Source organism: Neodiprion lecontei, chromosome 4 (assembly GCF_021901455.1).
Source record: "Neodiprion lecontei isolate iyNeoLeco1 chromosome 4, iyNeoLeco1.1, whole genome shotgun sequence".
Classification (NCBI taxonomy): domain Eukaryota; kingdom Metazoa; phylum Arthropoda; class Insecta; order Hymenoptera; family Diprionidae; genus Neodiprion; species Neodiprion lecontei.
This window is the reverse complement of record NC_060263.1, coordinates 28,148,375-28,168,037: the sequence shown is the minus strand read 5'-3', so window position 1 is coordinate 28,168,037 and position 19,663 is coordinate 28,148,375. Positions and strand designations below refer to the sequence as shown.

Here is a 19,663-nt window from a genome sequence, read left to right as displayed (position 1 = left end):
CCTTGAAACATACATCACTGTATTACCGTAACTCATTTTGTAAACACAATTCATCTCACACGAGGTTCGGATTCGAAATCTACTATCATCTGACTCATAATTCCCGTAATTAGCGAGGCATGCTGGAACTCTTTTATAGTAACGAAGTCTGCTTCCAGCAGTAGAAATTTTTGGTATTACGTAGTAGAAATTTTCTAGCGATATTATCGTAAGACAGAGATGAAACATCGGTCATCATAAAGGAAAACCGAGCTCATTACCATCTCAGGTTTTTAATTTTATGCTTGATCAAAGAGAGAGAGAAGTGAAAAAACTTCACCTCGTCTGATTAATTAGACACATTTTTAAATTAACTTTTTTCACCGCACGCGTACCAAGCTGAATAGGCGTGATAATTATTATTATCAATTCACCCAATCAGCGATCATTTCGTCTCGTCGCAACGACGTAAGATATCATCTGCACAAGTAATGAAATTTTTCATATTGCATCCACGTAAGGGAGAAAGCATATTTTTCTCGTTATCCGGCGAGTCTGGTAAGTTTTTGAATCTCATCCTCGATGAATACTATGCCTCGAGCGAAGGAAGCCGCGTATTCGCTTCGCCCTTAGATGCAACAACAATTTAAATATAACCAGCCCCCGCATATGCGACGATATACTCGCGGAGAAATATCTTAACGACAAAACCTAACGACGGTAGGATTCGTTGTAAATAATACTGTGGGAAGATTCTTTTCGTTTCTCCTCAACTCGATTGCCACGCCCGTGGACTAAAAATAAAATAAGAAGAAACGAGGAGAAGTTTTACTCGTGAGATTGGAACTCGGAATCATTTTCAGATTGCTAAACATTTCGCGGGAAATGCCGCACAGAGAAACGGGAAGTAATCGAAAAAATTGTAATCGAAACGGGCGATATAATTCAATTTTTCAAATGTTATTTAACCACCTTAGGCTCATTGTCAGCTGGAAGTATTTTGTTTAAGGACGTTGTTTCGCCTATAATCGATCGTGTTTATTAATATCATTAGATAGTCATATTATGAGTATTCATGAAAGTATTATAATCGTCAGCTGGAAAATACTGAATAAAACCGTTCGATTTCATTTTACGACGACTCCTTTTATTCAAATGTCCGTTTTCTACAAAATCATCAAAACAGTTTTCTTTATTTGACTAGTTGTTTCAATATTGCCATTTGTAGAATTGAATATTGAACGATGTCCATGTCAAATATACAGTGAAGCCAAAAGATCTATGATAGATTCTCAACTACTTTGAAGAGATTTGAAACGACGGATCGATGTCTAAGCTTTCGTTTATATTTCCGGTATGAATTTTATACTTTGTTACATTTAAAGAAATCTTCGTGCTCTCACGAGTAATATAATTGCATAAATATATAATGCACGACTACACAGCAATGAAATTAATAAAAAGTATCAATTTTTGGCCAACGTTTTGAATTTAACAAATTATCGAGCTGATTCAATGAAATAATATTTATTTTACGAAGCAAGTGATTATCAATTGACCATCCAATTAATTCAAATTTTTGCAATCAGCCGAAATAACAAAATTCATGAAATTCTTGCAATAGATGAGAAAAATCGTTGTATTAAAAACCTGTCCAACCAGTCGCACATATCCTCCGTTACGTAAGTTGCACGAGGATAAAAATTTTTGTCCTGTTCACTGAAAATGGTTTTCTACAAGCAACTCCAGTTTACTTGGATGTGATGAAAGTGATAAAAATCTCTAAAACAATTATGCTCTGTTGAAAAAATTAAGTTTTGTTCAGCGCATTCAAGTTTTATTAGTAAAAAATGCGAAGTTTCTCCAAATTAAATGAAATTTACTACCTCTCATTGAATTTTTTAGTCGGTACAAAATTTATCTGTCTGTAGCAAATCATTTTTCCGGGATAGTTTCTCGTACACGGAGAGTAAAAATATAGAATGATCGAAAAATAGAAGGGCCACAATATTGAATTTTTCAAAAAACGGACAGTTAATTTACAGAATTTAAAAATGTGACAAGCTGGCGGTATGGAGAAGTATGGAGAAGTAAAACAATAAAAAGGTTAGAATACAGAATGCCAAACTATAGGATCGTCAGAACTTGTCTCGATAATATAAAACCGTTGGGTGAGGGTAAGAGTGTAGAAAAGTTTGAATGTAGAAAGATCACAAAATAGAATTTTCAAGAAACGTGAAAATCCATTTCATAGAATTTCAGCGTAGCAAGTGGACATATTGTAGAAATATTCAGAAAGTCGAATATTATATATTCGGCAGAACGAATAAAAATATAGCGAGTTTAATCGTTCTGTTTTTTTTTTTTTTTAATACCTCACCATTCAACATTCCGTAAACATTTCTAGGCTTCGAAATTCCAAGCAATAGTTTCATCCTTCCACATTCTAATCTATCTACATTTTTTAAAAATTCTAGTTTTCGCGGTTCTATGTTTCAACTTTTCCGTACTTCGACATTCTATACATTTAATTTACCATAATTTGATTTTACAAATTTCAATGTCTCTACGAATTAAATTTTCACGTCTTTGAAAATTCCATCAACCCGCCATTCTAGTTCTTCACTCCAACCCGTTGAACCTCCTCTAATTGTAAGCCATGCACCAAGTCCCGAAAGTTACGCAAAATAAGATATCGAAAGACGGGGGGGGGGGGTTGAAAAAGGGAAAAGAAAGTCGAAACAAGGGTGGTCAGGCCGAGCAGCGGCGTGACGCAAGCCGTCCGTCCCGTATCTCGGCTATCTCCAGCTCTCGCAGTGTGCGGTATCAAACGCCCATTATCGCAAGATCGGGTTCGGGTAATCTCGGGCCGGCCCGATGTTCGACGAAACGGTATGAAAGCCCTCGGCGCGTCAGACGGTCTTCGCGCGCCGGACTATCTGGTCGATCCTCAGCGTTCCCGACGGTTGTTGTTTACCACCTGCGTTCTTGCGTTATAATTCGCCTGCCGGTTGTTTTCCGCATCGACGTAAATTTACGGACCCCCCCCCAGCCCCGCCCCTCGTCGCCGCCCCCCCCCCCCCCGCCGCCGACCCCCTGTAACAAGTGTTTCGACGAGTTTGGTGTGATAGTTTTTTTCTTACATATACACGCTTGTATAATTTGAGTGGTTGTTTTTTTTTTTTTTTTATAAATTTTTGTGATCAGTGCACGATAACAATGACGACGATGACGATCCTTCGGGGAAAATCTACCTCGACGAGCATCATTCTCTGGACCTGCCTCGCATATCTGTGCGCTTCGATTCAAGGTGCGATTTTTAAATGTGATTTATAAAAGTTATATTTATAGCGTGTAAACATGATTGTTCGGCGTCTTGGTTGAATTTTTAATTTTTAATTTGAAAAGTGCTGCTGTTTTTCGCTAAGGTACTGCAATTTCTGTGTGTAAACGTAAGTAACGGATACTGTAAAAATAGGTTACCTACTTTTTACACACTTTTCAAACTTGCGCGCCCTTTGTTACGGTCGCTCAGCGCTTATTTGAATAATTCCTCGAGGTTCGTTCGTTCGTTTCAATCGCTCATTCGTTCTTTATTCCTTCCTTTTTTTCTTTTCAAAGTTTTAACGATACTTTGCTTTATCGAATCGTGCCGTAAAGTGATTTTTTTTTTCTGATCGTGGCTGAACGCGCTTCTTTTTTATTACAATCAGTTCTAGATTACCGTGAGATTTCTATCGAGCATTAATTGACTGATCGATGTTCTTCTACTAGTAAAAACGATACTGTATTACTTCGAGAAGTGACGAAACGAACGATACATACTCGCCGGCTTGCGCTCATAAAAATTCTCTAATCAGCCGGTACCTCATAACGACAATTACACGAATGGCACGCAACGATATCTTCTTGATAACGCGATTATTGTGTCACCGAGTTAATTTTAGATACCCCGATTTCTGAATTCCATTGTATTCCGAGGGTACAAGCGGTTAGCCCGAAAATGCGCAACAACTTCGTTAACTGCGTATAATTTCTACCAGCTGTTGGTAATAATTCTGCTCGGCGTAGCTTTTCAAATATCAGCACCGAAAGATTTATCGCAACTGTGAAAAAAGGTCAAAGCTCGTCGCATCATCGTACGAGGGTTAAAACTTGGTCCCGATTATAATTAGAAGTTGCAAGGATTCGGTGCAAATTTCATTACGCATTAACCTCTTCGTTTAAGGTGATCTTCCTTGAACGTCTCGTGACACCTATAATTATTGGAAAATGCGCGTCTGTGATATGCATATAGTTACATCTATTTATAGTCGAGAAAAAAAACAGCCGGAGTTTTACAGCTTGTGTAAAGAAAGTCCGTTTTCCATCGCAACGAACAAAACGGCGTATTAGAAAGTCTTGGGAATTGCGCTCATAACCGTGATGAAAAAACAAGAAAAACAAAAGAAGGAAAAACAAAGCAAAAGAAGCAAAGTATGGTTACAATCATAGTCATTATAATCTACTAGGTAAATGTTTTGTCTATGTTTATGCAAAACAATTTTAAACTAATGGCACGAATTATAACATTTTTGTTTCTTGACTTTTTTATAGGTTTTTTTTTTATTTTCGGTGTGAGTAGTCAAGTTCCGAGAGATAGGAAATAACGTTGTGAATAAACGTTTTCGTTTTCTCTTAATTTTTTTTTTTTCACTAATTAGTGGAAATACTTGCGATTCGACATCAATTACACGGCACAAATTTTTCAAATTCACTACATTTAACCTTTCAGATATATCCTCGAAATATTATAAATAAGATATTTTTCGACATGATAATCGAATGGATTAATCGAAATCTAAATCACGAGTTGTAATGGCGTTGAAGTAATTGATAATACGTGAAATAATTCTACTTTTTATCAGCTATAAATTAAAGTTTGACAAATATTTTTCCAAGTTACGAAATTGTCATTGATATTTGGACAATGTCACAAATTGCCTGGAGACTTTTTCATGCCTTCTCCCATTGGCGAAAAAAAATTTTTTATTCAAGGGTCAGCAGAATTTCATATTTTCCCTTTCACCGGGCACCTATCGTATATCTGAACAGTATTTGGTCAGAGGTCACCGTTGACGACTACGTGTCTTCTCAGCAGCGGCAGAGATGCCCTCCAAAGAGAGGAAAAAAGGCAAGAAATATGCTAACAATTTGACAAAAGGGTAACACAACAACGTGTAATATAAATTCTCTCACACGCTGTGTCGACTCTTCGGCCTCGTTTCCATATTATGCTTACAAGTGCGTCGAAACTTTTCACTCTTGCTGTTACTACACTATACTTTGCGTATCTGCTGCCTACATTAGATAGGCTTTTGCCTTGTTTCTTCTTATTTTTCTCTCCTCATGTTGCTTTGTCTTTTTTTTTTTTTTTTTCTCTGGTTTCGCAAACGGTAGGCGATAAAAATTAATTGGAAAACCTGACATTTTCCGTTCCCACGACTAGAAAAGTATACTTGCTTTACGGACAGTCGATATTCTACAGCCTTACGAAGTGTAAAAAATTATTGTCCCATTCGTGGTTAAAACCGGTTACGCGATCTTCAGGTTTTGCTGAACAAAATTTTCAGGTTTACACTGGCATATTCGAAGTCTCGCGAAAGAATGTTACTGTAACGAGTGAATGAAATATCACAATAGTCAGTTGGATTGATTGAAATTGAAAAATGCTTGGAATGATTTGAAATAATTGATGTATTCAAATTAAAGTGATACATATTTCAAAATGGTGATATTTCTTCGACATTTCATTAATATATCAACGTTACTATCTTCACCCTCAATCTGTTACGTATATCGCGTAAAGTTTTAGTCAAGTTAAAAGAAAAAAGCGGTATTTCCCGTGTTTCGAAAAGCCTGTCAGCGAAAAAATATGTTACACTTTTCAATCGGCCGGTAACACGCGATAAAGAGTTTACGAATTTCAATTAACAACTTCATCTTGAGGTCCATTCTTCCGGTTTTTGAAGTCTCGTTGCCATAGTTGTGACGAAACATGACAAATGGGTGAAATGCTGCGAAAAATACATATTTTATTATAGAAATCTATATTTACTACAATATACGATCTGTCTCATTGGTCAACCTTGGAACGAGCGAGTTCGTCAACGCCTCGTCGAATCGACGAAGAAAACAGCATCGGTCAGCGTTCCTAATTGAAATATCAGTGCCTACGTAGTAATATTATCAACGTTTATTAGCACGTAGGTATAACTGACCGTGTTAGCTGTCGCGATCATGCATACGTGTACAAATCGTATACATACATGTATTATCATGCACGTCGTAAAGAGGATGAAATTTACAAAACCAGCAACAGCAGCCGAGTTTTCTCGAAGTTATTATTGATTCTGCTGATTACAGCGGCAGTAACGCTTTGAGCTCTCGGTGTTTACCTACCATGTACACACACCGTTTGAGTACAGCTAATTTCGGTTCAATTTTCATGCGTTTAATACCGGGTGGTAGGCATCGAACCGTAACGCGTTGAATGAACGAGCTTTTACCCGTGTGTTGTGTTTCATGGAATAATAAAGCAGAGATTGATCGGGCAATAAATTTTTAACGGAACTACCGAGGACGATGATCGATTTTTGTCGTGGTAATCAACAGTGAGAAAAAGAGCGACGATGGTTATGAGGAACGAGGATAAATTGCTCAAGAAACTGTACACAGTATTATGAACGATGTGTCGGTTGAATTGAGTCGAGGTTTACGGTTACCGTTAATTCTAATACCTTTCGCTGCAGTTTCACGCCGTGATTTGCATTTATTTCCATGTCGGGAAGAAAAGTTTCGTGCTGCAGTGCAACCCGGAGGAAAATTGTTGATATTTCTCTCCTCATTTTGTTACAATCGTGTCTCGAATCGCGTATTCCGAGTTTCGGAAAATCGTGTCAGCATCCTGCTCTTGAGGCCAGAATTTGTTGCTTTTATTTCCGCTCTTACCATTTACTTTGTATCACGTCTCGCTTTGATCGAATCGGCGTCCGCTGTTCGATTGCGTGCAGCTCGCTTCAATCGCTAATCGGTATTAATCGGAAGTATCATCGTTTGCCGGAGGCAGCCTCGTTCGTTTGTACGTGCAGCATGCCAGAGTGAAATAAAAAAAAACGGAGTGACGATAATTCGTTGTAATTAAGTACTTATCGTGAAATTGAACCGTTAATCTGGCAAATTGGCAATGCAACGACCGTCATCAACGTTGCTAAAGTTTAATCGAGTTTGGTGTAGCGTAGGTGGCACGTAACGGACTCAAAAGACAGATACAGTAGGTAATCTATACGCCGTTTGAAGTAGTATTTCTGTACACGTATTACACGCGTACATGCCTCGCCATCATTTTCACCATAAGTTTAACACCGATTCCTGTCACGTGGTGTTGGTACGGTTTGCATTCTGCAAGCGAAATGTGATTGCTTGTAATTATTTTTTTAAATATTCCATCGTTTTACATTTTTTGATAAACCCTGTAATACTTTGTCACGGCGTGGTAGATCGTAACCTTTGACACAGAGCGCGAGACGAATGATCTTCTTTGATAGCTGGCGAAATGTTGAAAAATTTCAACTTTGTTGCTGGCAAGACGGCGGCAAAGTAAAAAGGGGCAGGGATCAAGGCACAGATCTTGTTCGGCATGTAATTTTTTCATCGCTGTTGTTTTCTCATTTTTCTTCATCGTTATCATTAGTATTATTTTATTGAGAAAATTTATCGAATGAGCCGATATTGTCCACAGATTTCTTTGTATTACAATTTATATTTGTGCATTACACAACAACGTATTGCGTCAGAGGATTTGCAAAGGTAACAGAGTTCGTTGTAAATACAAATGACGGGGATAAATATTAGAAGTAGATGTTAAATAATTTTTTTTTATTTGTTTGAAATCGTAAATCACGAACACACTGCCCGCGATTGTTTTTACTTTTACAGTAAGTTGTGATTAGCCGAGTCATCGAAGAATGCTGTCAACCTATACCCAAATTATGCGGAGAAATTATATATACCGTTGGTCGAAGACAGGGCATAGCCTTTAATGCAATTTGTATCCACGGTTTTGATAACTTGATTCAGAGCAAGCGAATGGGTGACGCGGGGATTTTGGTTGAAATCTAGTTATAATAAACCTTCGTGACTTGCACAGCTATCGGTGGATCGAACGAAGTGAAGACCCACAGAGCCGTCACGGATGTATCGAAGTCGTGATATTCTCGAGTATCCCGATCCGTGGAACGAAAGTTAATATCATCGGATTGAACTGTAGTACGTTTTGGTATGCGTTACCACATGGCCTTACACCACAGGTAGATGACTACAGTCTCTTCTACGAAAAGTTCGCCGCAATGATAGAAAGGGCCTCGAGTCTCTGTGGGACAGGCTTGCTTAGTAATTCGAAGCCGTCTCGTATGTGGGTCGAGAAAATGAAAGATAAAAATCACTATAGTACCGGCATTATGTAAATCACTGGTAGATTTTTAACAAGATAACATTGCTGTTTCATTCACAGAGTACTTGTGTATAAGTGAGGAAAATTTTACAGAAATTAATTTTACCACCGCAAGTTTCAAGGTGGCGTATGGGTATAGTATTTGTGTTAAATATTGTTATTCCACTGGCGGAGGTATAAGGCTACACGCATGGCGGGAATTGCCGTTACTTCAGATTTACCACTGTGTACACACACACACACACACACATATACACGGTATACCTTTCAAATTGCGCAACGTCGTACCTGCAGTACCGCAATAATAATTGCTTAACCGGTACCATGGAATAGGCATATATACGCGAATTGTTTATTTGCTGATGCGTCACTTTTCGTACAAACGAATCTTTGACGTATCGTCGTTTATGGTATTTTTACTCGCAATAACGCAGCTACATTGCAAATCGATCACCTGTCATTTCCTAAAGTTAAATAGTTTTTTCAAATTCGTTTCAATATATTCTTTTCTTTGCAATTTGCACGTAATCTTTTACCGTACAAACCAGAATTTTCATCAATTATCGAATCGATAACATGCTGGATCGGTGACGTAGTTTTTCAATGTATAAATTTCAAAAAATTATAATATATTTACGACCCTGTAATCCATGCATTCGAAATACAGAAAATCGTTTCTCGGCGTGTTGATTTGAAAAAAAAAAATTACTTCGTTAATTACAACTGTATAAATACCGTTTCATCGGATCCTCGCAATTATCAAAATGTGACCAATAATCGTTGTATTGCAGCAACTAGACTGTCGGGAAACTTTCGTACCCGTTTCATTTACCGATTATCGATTATCGATTCTTGGTTCGTTATTTCTACAGGGAGCAATGTCTTGAATACCTTTGTTCGTAGAGCTGCCCGTTCGTTCTATTTCAATGGGAAGACAGAAACACAGACTTAACGGTTGACTTGAGTTGTTGCCTTCAGGCGTGGTGACGATTCTTTATATTTAGTGTTTCTTTAGTAGATAACAGTCGCGGTTTATACCCAGCGACTTCCACCTTATTTTAACTAACACCATAGTTTACCAATACCAAAGGACAGTCATGTTCCATTCTAGGTAAGAAGAAAGGAAAATCAGAGTCTGTGATATTTGTTTAGTAACATTTGATTACGTTCGGTGTACTTTATCTTTTAAAATAATAGTCATCGTGTAAAATTTCTATAAAATTTCGTTAGTCGATGAATCGTTACCGTTCCAATTAAATTTTCACACTGCTCTTTGAAAACTTTGTAGAAATATAATGGGGTCAGTTTGAATGTACAGCTCGCTTTTACTGCACTAACGGAATCTAGTTTTCCAAACAATTACGCTATTCAAGGATCTAAAACTGTTCTCTACAAGTAAATTCGAATATGGAAGTCTAATCACATGTGACAAATCACCACTTTCATAGCTATGAACTTCACGTATACCACATATTATATATTTTGAAATAACAACCATTTACTGTTTTATAAAAGACACTACGTTATCGATAAATTCTTGGAACTACGGTCGATGCCTTCTATCGTTTGTTGAAAGTGTGAGAAGCTAAGAGTTTCGTTTATATATTATATAACACTTGGAAGGAAATGTTGAATTTTTGAACCGAGTTCACCCGGCGAGTGCCGTAGTTAGGCACAACATCTTGTTGGTGATGAACATTCGGTTCTTCGTCGACGCGGAGGATTCATGCAACGTCCAGAGTCAAGACGTGAAATCGAGCTTACGCCGACGGTCCCCTCGAGGCGTGTCCCAGTTACTATTCGACGAACGAGCCAACGTAGCGGAACGGAAAGTGCGTACGATACGAATTGATTAAAAATGACCAGCGTTAGTAACGTAGGTATACGCACGTGTCGTACGCGGAGTAGACGCGACCTTATATCACGGAGAACTGCAGCGATCCGCAGAGATGAGAGTCGAAGAGAATGTTGATCGTGGTACCAGCGAAGAACCTCTTCGCGAAGAAGACGACGAGTTCCCATTGATGATATTCACGTGAAAGTCCGAACCACTCACCGCTAACGCGAGTCTGGATAACCTGTGTTCAGCTAACTATAAGCCCAGTCGAAACGTACATTCGAGGTTGGAATTTTTCGATAGAACAATTGTCATTTTTTAATTTTTTTGGTTCGGAGTACGGGGGGGGGGGGGGGGGGGGTGGTTATTGTTACTCTAAATCCAGAATTTCGACCTGATTCTGCAGTAGCTTTGGCCGCAATCTTGAATTTACGATATAAGTCGTCAAATATCGATCGTGAACACAAATTTTTGAGGTAACAAAGTTTTTGTGGAGAGTTTCCCACGAGTTTAGTTGTGACCATTTTTAGTAGAAAATGGAAAATGGGTGAGATATTTGACAAAAACAATTGCTCCATAAATTCAAGATGACGAACGAACTCACTATCGCTAAAAAAGAAAATTTTGGTATCGAAAAAGGTGTTCTCTTATTTGTACGCGATAGCGACTGGGCTAAGCCCACTTCCTCTTCCTCGGAACTTTGCAAGTACACGCATATATGTATGTACAGGCACACTGTTATTTGGCGCTGCCGTACTGCAGCATGTTCGCAAAGTTTCACCGTAACTACTGTTTGTTAACGGAGCTCTGAGCCAGTCCTCCTCGTTTGAGTTAAACGTCCTTCCGATAGTCGACCTGGCGTTCATTCTTTGCGGATTGAGACGCTTGCCCCCCCCCCCCCCTTTTTTTAGCTTTATTTCATTTTTATCTTTCTTTTTCGCCAATTTCACCCCGCGATAGACTCGGAAAACTGGAAAGTGTCTGTCTGGAAACGTCGGAGAATTGCCGTGCTGACTAAGCAGAGAGAAATCAGATGATTCACTATTTTCAATTAATCTGGTTTCTGTGTCAAATTCGTATTTGAAGATTTTGTTATAATTATTTTCAGTATTAACCCACGGATATCTGTGTGTTTGTAGAAGATAGTTGACTATTTTTTAGGCTCATGATTAATCGCTGCAAAAGAAAGAACATTTATTATTGTACCAGCAGTATTTTGCAGTAAAATCTGCTAGAATCGCAGTGAAATTTTATTACCACGTCCTGTATTTCGGTCTAATTTTCACTGTAAATTCTACGGAAAAATATCGCTGGCGCAACAGTTGTTACAATTGATGTCTAATCTGCGATTCATTCTCCCCGTGCACCCTTCCATCAATTCGGAACAGAGTCGCATGACATCACCAGCGTCAGGAATTGGTTGTAATAACGGTTGCAACGTTGAAGTACTTCGGGACAATAAAGATCTCTCGCGGTAATGTAAAAAAAGGTACTCTTCGAAAGCCCATTTATCATCGGAGTGTTCGACCAGCCTGATAGATCGAAATTTCAGTTTCACGTCTAACGAGTCGAGTGCCGTGACAATTGTCTTTGTTTCCCAACGCCACGCGCTCGCTGGGTCAAATATCATCAGAAAACGTAGCGTGCGATGCCTCCTGGGCCCTGAAGTCCCATAATTCCCGGCTTCCCGAACCCTCCGAACCGCAAGCAAGCAGGGGGGAACGGAACTATGCCCGATGAGCGGTCGTCGACCTCGACATGGCCGCGGGTTGGTTGATCGTTGGTTGGTCTTGTGGGCCCCGTGGGCCGCATGCAGGGGTCAGGTCGAGATCTCGCGGCAGCATCGGTAGTCGAGGAGAGCCGAGAGGAGGAATAAAGAAATCCCTGGAAGAGGCCTCGCCTCCCGCCAGATTATTGGTACACACATCCCGGGTCTCGCAGTTCCGGGCATCTTTTCTCAATACGTCACAGACTCGTCTCTTCTCGAGCGCACGTTGCGAGCAGACCAGCTGTGTATTATATGAAACTCAACGCCTTACGGTTGAGAGACAGGTTGTTAAACAACGGAGTCCACTTTGAGTCATTATCAGGTTGAAAGGCACACAATGCTGAACGCGTAACTCAATCTTCGCCACTGACGTCACGTTTCGGGTAGGGAGAAGAAAAGAAACGAAAAGACACAATGTCGCTGGATGTGATGTAGGTATAATAGTAAAAGGTGCGTGGGCGACGGAGATGTGAACCTTTCTTTGTACGACGGTGCAGTCTTTTTAATATTACATTGAATTATAGTTCCCTTTCCGCCTTCAGCGCCATCGGTGCAATCGCGATACAATTTACCGCCGCTAAATACTCTCTCTCTCTCTCGCTCTCGTTAAAATGCACGTGTATCCCATGATAGTTTTTTCACTTTTTTTATGGCCCAAATCTCAGTTAATCCTCCTCCGTTCCTTCGTTTGACCGTTTTTCAAGCGAATGTCATATTTCTCGTAAGAAAAGAAACAAACTAAATATCAGATATTTTGAGGAACGAAAGAACGCGTGCAGCTTTATTTACGGACATGCCGTTACGGTTGACGGTTGTCATTTGTAATTGTGTGAGGGAGCGAATCAGAATTAAAACTTGCGGTATGCCGTCGCGCGGATCAGGTTATTATTCATAGTGTGACGTAAGCCGGATTCCATCAGGACAAATTCCTCAGGCCAAATTGTTCGCTAAGCATAATGACGGCACGCCCACTTGGGCTGTCAGTGTCACGTCACGAGGAACTCTCACGACACCCCAACTTATAAGGGACAGAGACCCGTTTGCCTCTTACCAGGCACACCGCCCTTACCCTTATTGCGAAACGCACGGCTTGCGCAAACTTATGTTTCTATATATATGTATATGCATTATATATATATCCGCCTCCGTAACTCGGAGCGGCACAATGCTGCGGTAGCATGAAAATAAATCGAGCCCTGTGAACAAAAATTTAATGAAAATCGGTACAGGATGTTGCACAAGATAGTTTCTCGAAAAAATTATAGGGTAAGAATGACCTGGGGTAAATATATAAAATATGGTAAATCAGGCAAACTCCAGGGAATATTGTTCTTGCGCAGATGAGCAGAAATCTTTTTTTCGTTATGTATATTTGCTCAAGAATTGTAACTCTCGGAGAATCGTCAGATTACATGTATATTTGTCAGGTAATGTTGAATGAATTTTCAACTGATCACTGAATTCATCTAATTCTTACACTCGTTCTTCGTTTATATATTTGACAAAATTGATTAGGTACGCAATGCCTGCAGTCTGGTCTAATCATGATCGTTCGATTTCTCCTTCAAGTTGTTGCTGAACAAATTAATTACACGAAGCTTACCGAGCGAAGAAGTTTAAGTAATGTTGCGTTTTATGTGCATGCCGTGAAAAATCGAACGGCGAAGAAGCTGAGTTACGGATCGCGATGATTCAGCTAAAAGACTTTCCGCGCTATTCGATCAAGTTGGCCTGAGACGAGAAGAACCGTGGCATGTTAGGCACGCGCAGTATCTCAGAAGCTGGTTTACTCGTTGATTTTCCCCCAAGATCTTCGCTGCAGCGGACCGACTTGTCGGTACAATTTATACACGTTATACCGCATATACAGAGGCGACGCCGGTCGCAGAAAGATCAGGTCTTTAACTGTAATTTTTCACTTGTCTTTTGCCACTCTCGGCGGTCTTACATGGGAATGCACGTTCAAGGAATCCTTGAAATAATTACAACAGCCAGATGAAAGAAACACTGAATTGACGGCACAGGCGAACGTAAAAAATTAACCAGCAAGGATAAAAATATAACGGTATTTATATTTCTAATAATTTATGCCGAGTTCTTAGATAGGATGGCAGAAGGAGGTTTTCTAAGCTTTGCCAAGGAGCCAGGATATTTCTACTATAGCGATAGAGCATACATTTAGGGATCCGCGACTACAAAAGAGTGGCAGGTGCAGCAACCCATATTCCGGTTGTAACCCAATACAACCCTGCCTGCCGCAGGTAACTCGGCGCCCTTAGGCAGCAGGTTGCTGCTAGCTAAATCAATTAGGGTCACGCTTGCCTTTGAAAAGACACGTGGTGTTACAAGGCAGGGAGGTAGGCCGCGGTGAGTTGGCTGGCAGGCAGTTTGCCAGGAAAAATTCAATAAATTCATTCCCAAGAGAAACGTTAATCTATCAAATTGCATATCCAAACAAGGATATTTCCTCTGCAAATATTTTTACATTTCACCGCTGCGAGCTTTTTCTGCAGGGTCAACCGTTGATTATTTTTCGAAATTCGAAACGGGGTCGGGATTGACAAGTGCAATTCTTTTTTGGTAAATTTTGTCACATAAGTTCATAGTATGTGTATATTTTTTCTACATGCGTGCATTAGATTTTTAACGTTTATTCCTCGTGTTTAGTATTCCGCTGGTAGATCGGGTTCGTTTCCTTATTACGCAAGGTGGCCTACGGTATGAATTTACTTCTGGAAGAGGTCCGCAGCTGTTACTGTACAGGTGTAGCCGGGTTTAGTGAAGTCCTGAATCGATTGTTTTAATTACGCGTCTCACGTCGCTTAATCGTAGGAGAATTTCACCTCACCATTGTACCGTAGGAAGATGAAACCTATGACAAGTTATTTTGTATAATCAAATTACTTTCTGTCTTGTGAATTTACGAACGTATATTATGCTTGAGGGACAGAGAGGTCGTTACCCTTGATGTCATAGCGATCGATCGAAACGAGCTTTTCATTACTCACTGCTTACTAGAGCGTACCAACCGAACATCAGCGGTATGACGGTTCGTTAGGTTTAATTCTTCGACGATCAGTTCCTGGAATCAAACTGAATATTAATGACTCACTTTTCACGGTTGATTAACCAAATGCTTGATACATATAAAATTTGTCAAATTATTACTTATCTTCATTATTAGTAATAGTCCCGATGTTAAGAACGGCTTTAACCGAGAACAATTCTTTTGAGCTATTCCACTTACGTGTACGATACATATTCCTCTGTCAAGGTCTAACACATATCTCCCCCTCTCTCAAATATCAGTGCACCGTGTAATTTGCAGTGCTAAATATAGGAGAGCCGCTCCTTTTATAGTCTCTTCGCTACCGTCCGAATTAACTCTGGGATCTCCACCACCGGTTGTTCATAAACCTAGGCCGAAAAAAATCAAATGAATAAATCAGTGCTCCGTCGAAGCCCTGTTCTTTCTGCTCCAGTTTAAATAACGCCAACAAATATCTCCACGTGCTTTTGCAAGTCATTAAAACCTGACACAAGATGTGAAAGTTTCAATGCTAACGTCGATTCTGGTGACTATATTCTATTAAAGTCTATTTTCCCTAGCGTGAGTATTTGATATATATGTATTTACAAGAACGGTGAGACTGTAGAAGCAGTGCAGAAGAACAAAGAGAAAGAAAATCGTGCAATGACGTGGAATGACGAGATATTTATGACAAATTTTCACCCTCGACGAGTAAACTGTAAATTTGCAGTTATTCACCGGCCTTTGAAGGTTCTCGGAAATCGTGCGATTACCTCGATACGCAACTATACTGTCCAAACGTGTAGTTTATTAGCTTCTCCCCCACTAAAGCGTGTCATTTGTATGGCGTTCGCAGTCCGCTCATCCGTTCCGCTTTGTTCCTTTCGTCTTCTTGGTTTCCCCGGCACGTTTCATTCGTCATCGATGCGAAATTTCCACTGCGGCGACGCTATTCTCTTGCAGCTCCACCGCGTTTGGTGCATTGGCGACGCTACAGGTGGCCATCGGGTTCATTTTGCAGCCACGAACTCGGCGCTCTTTCTACTCCTCGTTAACACCGATCGTAAACCCTCGTGTCAAATACTTGTCCCAGTTGAGATGTTGGATCAGCTGTGAAGGCTGCGCATGACGCGTTCCACGAAGATCGGACCTTGCAGTCTGGGGGAAAAATATAATGTCAACCAGATCTATGGTTTTCCAAATGGTCTTCGTGTCCGTAGTAAATCGCAACTTTCTGCGGAGTAAATATGTTTCATTGGACTATGTGCTCTTCCTTGGCTAACACGGGGTTATAAAATTATTTCAATAAAAGCTGCAGCTTCGTTCATCGATTGACACCTGTGTAATTCCGTCGATAAACCGCGACAATATTCAGCCTTGACGTTACGTATACCGGCTAGAATGTCTCTGCCTGTGAAAACGCGCAAACGCGAAAGTCGACGACTGGTCGTCGATGTTATTTGTATTCGTATTATCAGCGTCGTAACGAAACGACGAAAAAGTGGGAGGAATTTCTTCAGAGATAATCGACGCTGATTGTACATGCGATGGTAAGCAGCGTTAACGAATTCAGGGAGGATGCTCTTTGACCAGAAAACATCTGGTCTTGGTTGACGGCTTCCGACTTCTTTTCTATTTCTCTTTTTTTTTTTTATTTTTATCATTTCGTATAGCAATTGGAAAAGTCTGCGCGTAGAACGAGGAGAGGACCTTCTTCACTGTCACCGCGTTAGTTCCTCTCGTCGTCGCCCGATTGGATTTTTACGAATTTCTCGAATGACCTGCTCTATTCCTCGTGACGCGGTTACCGATTGCCAAAGTAATTGATAGGAATTGGAGGCGAAACGTCGATCTCTCCTGACTATCCAACTTCCGTCTCAAATGGCTCAAGTATTGTCTTGCATTAAACCCTTGATCCAAGTACCGCGCCGCCTCTCTTCAAGTTTATCGTGCCCCGATATCGATTTCATTACCAAGGAAACACTCCTTTCTACCCTGCAGCAGCGTTCGACTAGCCGTGTCTTTTCGATCTCTTTTATTATTGCACGTAGACAAGTAAAGGTCTTAATGCAGTCGGTTATTGAGATGCGATGATAAAGCTATTTTATTGGTTTAGAAACTATCGGTACGTCAGGCTCTGAATGATCATTTTTATCTCTTACTTTGCAGTAAATTTTATTACAGTTCTGTCGAAAGTATGCGGCATGTTGACCTCTTTGGTATTGCAAGCAAATTATCTAGGCTAGTAGGTACACGATATTTGTACAAACGGGGATCGATCGTAATTCATTTTCACGTACGACGCTTCGTTATGGTCGAAGGGCCGAATGTGCGATATCTATAATACTGTTTCAATGTTACACATTGTGTACGGTTTGTATTTGATTGCGCACAATCGCTTTCGCATCAGCGACAGGTAAGTTCGTAGGTACCGCGTCTCTCTGCTTGTACGAGGCAGCGTTGTTACGAGTAAATGATCGATCAAACTGAAAATTTTTCAACGAGCTCACCGGTACTCTGGACAGCAGCTTGTGCTTCACCGTCCTAAATAACCGCTCTTTACGTAAGGTTTTCATCAATTTTCACCGTAACAAATCTATTCAAACACTGTTCGTTTTCGCTACCCGATTCGATATTCCGAATACCAAAGAAATCAAGAATGTCAATCGCAAATACTGACCGGTTGTAATCTTCCTCCGTGATACGTTCGCCCAGTTCGTCCTCCACTCGGTTACGATGCATCAAACGCGGTGGGTGAGGAATCGGCTGTAGACATGTCGAACCTACTTCGTGATTATGCCCTAATGAAGGTGCTTTGATGATTTACTGTCCGCTCCCGTTACGTGACGTTGAAGCAAGTGGATATAGATATAGGCGGAGGTACATTGCGGATATGGGTATGTAATATCGGATGTGCGTACCCACCTGTATGACGTATCGCGTGGGCAAACAAATTCTATGTACACCCAATGCGTACAACACGCACACACGCGCGCGCACATATCGTACTTTGCGCATCTATGCCAACGTCGGCAGTAGTCCATGGATATAATATATATTTAGCGGCTGGAATACGATCGCGGGTAAAGTGGATCCTAATATCGTGAGTGCTTTCAGGGAAAAGTGACATCGTCAATACAGGTTTTCTTGTATCTGTATAACATGATGCTACCTGCAGGTAAGACCTTCGGCTATAAGTAGACCTGCAGGTAAGACCTTCGGCTATAAGTAGACCTGCAGGATGTAATATATGTTGCCGGTCACCGGCTGTTCGCCTTTACGTACCCTACTGTACGTGCGTAGTGTGTACGTGCGTATGCCTACCTATAGCGTTTGTTGAGACATTTTTCACTCCGAAACATCTGCTTCGGGTCAAGTTTCTGATCCCGCATATCTTGGGGTCCAACTAAATCACCTTAAATATCAGCGATAGGTTCGAACCCCCGTAGAATTTGAGTCAGATATCGGACGTTATAACGGCATCAGGCGATCTCGGATCCCGGGGATAAGATCAATTCTGGAATTTCACGATATAGTGAACATTTTCTTTTTATTCGCATACCTCGTACATGTTCCTGCGTTTGTGCAATTAATAAAATAACCTTGACGATTCATTTCACAAGCTAATTATACAGTGTATAAGGCCTCATTGCTGAGGCAGAACAAATTGTCGTGTACAGTTATTAGATTGTTTGTACTGCATTAGTGTAATAAGTATACATATATTCAACCGAAACAGTTGTTTGTGCGATATTGTTTCCTGCGGCATATAACGCTTTGAATACCTGCCGAGTGAGTGCATCGATGAGAAAAGATAGAGGGGAAAAAATTCATGCTATTCGCGAAGCGTTCAGTTGCGAATATAAATTAAGCCCTCGTTACGTACGTCTGCAACCTTTTGTCATTCTTACTTCTTTAATGCATTATATTCTGAAAATCTCTGATTATGTTACAAAGTTGTGTATCATACATGTAGAGTATTGTTATTCAAGTACCGTTTCTCTGAATGGAAATTATTGTTGAACCAAATATTGAAAATGTGTTTTTGAATATTTTCAATTCTATAATCCTTACAAATAGATGTTAGTTTTTGTTTTATATCTAACTGCGTTCTTGAACGAGCTGGTATCATGTTATAAAAATGCCAATTCACTCGTCGTCTTGGCTAATATCATGGTCTTCGTCGACGCAGGTATACGATCGTTTTTCTCATCGTCAGTCGGCCTAATTGCAACGAGGAAGAGGGAATTCTCTTTTCGGTTAATAACAATGACAAGCTGCAGCTGCCGGCCCTAGTGGGTAGATCAAAGTTCTCCCAGATTTGAACGGGTAGGCATAATTCGTGCGGTCAGACGTTTGGGATGCCGACTGTAAGACGCGATCACGTATCTCGAATTCTGAAGTCGATTTTTTTTCTACCCACATCGTTTCAACGGGAATATAAACTCTGTACAGTACTGAATACCCAAATATTTAGTCTGGTGACGGTAAAAGGTTTGGAGATTTCAAAAATTCATAAGTCTCTTCCCGCTTGAAGTTGGTCTTTAATATTCTCGA

General features: G+C 40.3%; 1 protein-coding gene across 11 annotated transcripts in view; it reads left to right on the top strand.

The window, feature by feature from the left end:
* Positions 1–2,898: 2,898 nt before the first annotated feature.
* Positions 2,899–19,663, top strand: part of LOC107222818 (fasciclin-3) — a 238,513-nt gene continuing 221,748 nt past the window's right edge. For 6 of the 11 annotated variants that reach the window (XM_046736509.1, XM_046736508.1, XM_046736507.1 and 3 more), the window contains exon 1: positions 2,899–3,289. In XM_046736509.1, coding sequence (XP_046592465.1) covers positions 3,199–3,289 — 91 coding nt within the window. In that variant the 5' untranslated portion in view covers positions 2,899–3,198. The remainder of the gene's footprint in view (positions 3,290–19,663) is intronic. The other 5 variants (XM_046736515.1, XM_046736512.1, XM_046736511.1 and 2 more) reach the window with 2 other exon arrangements.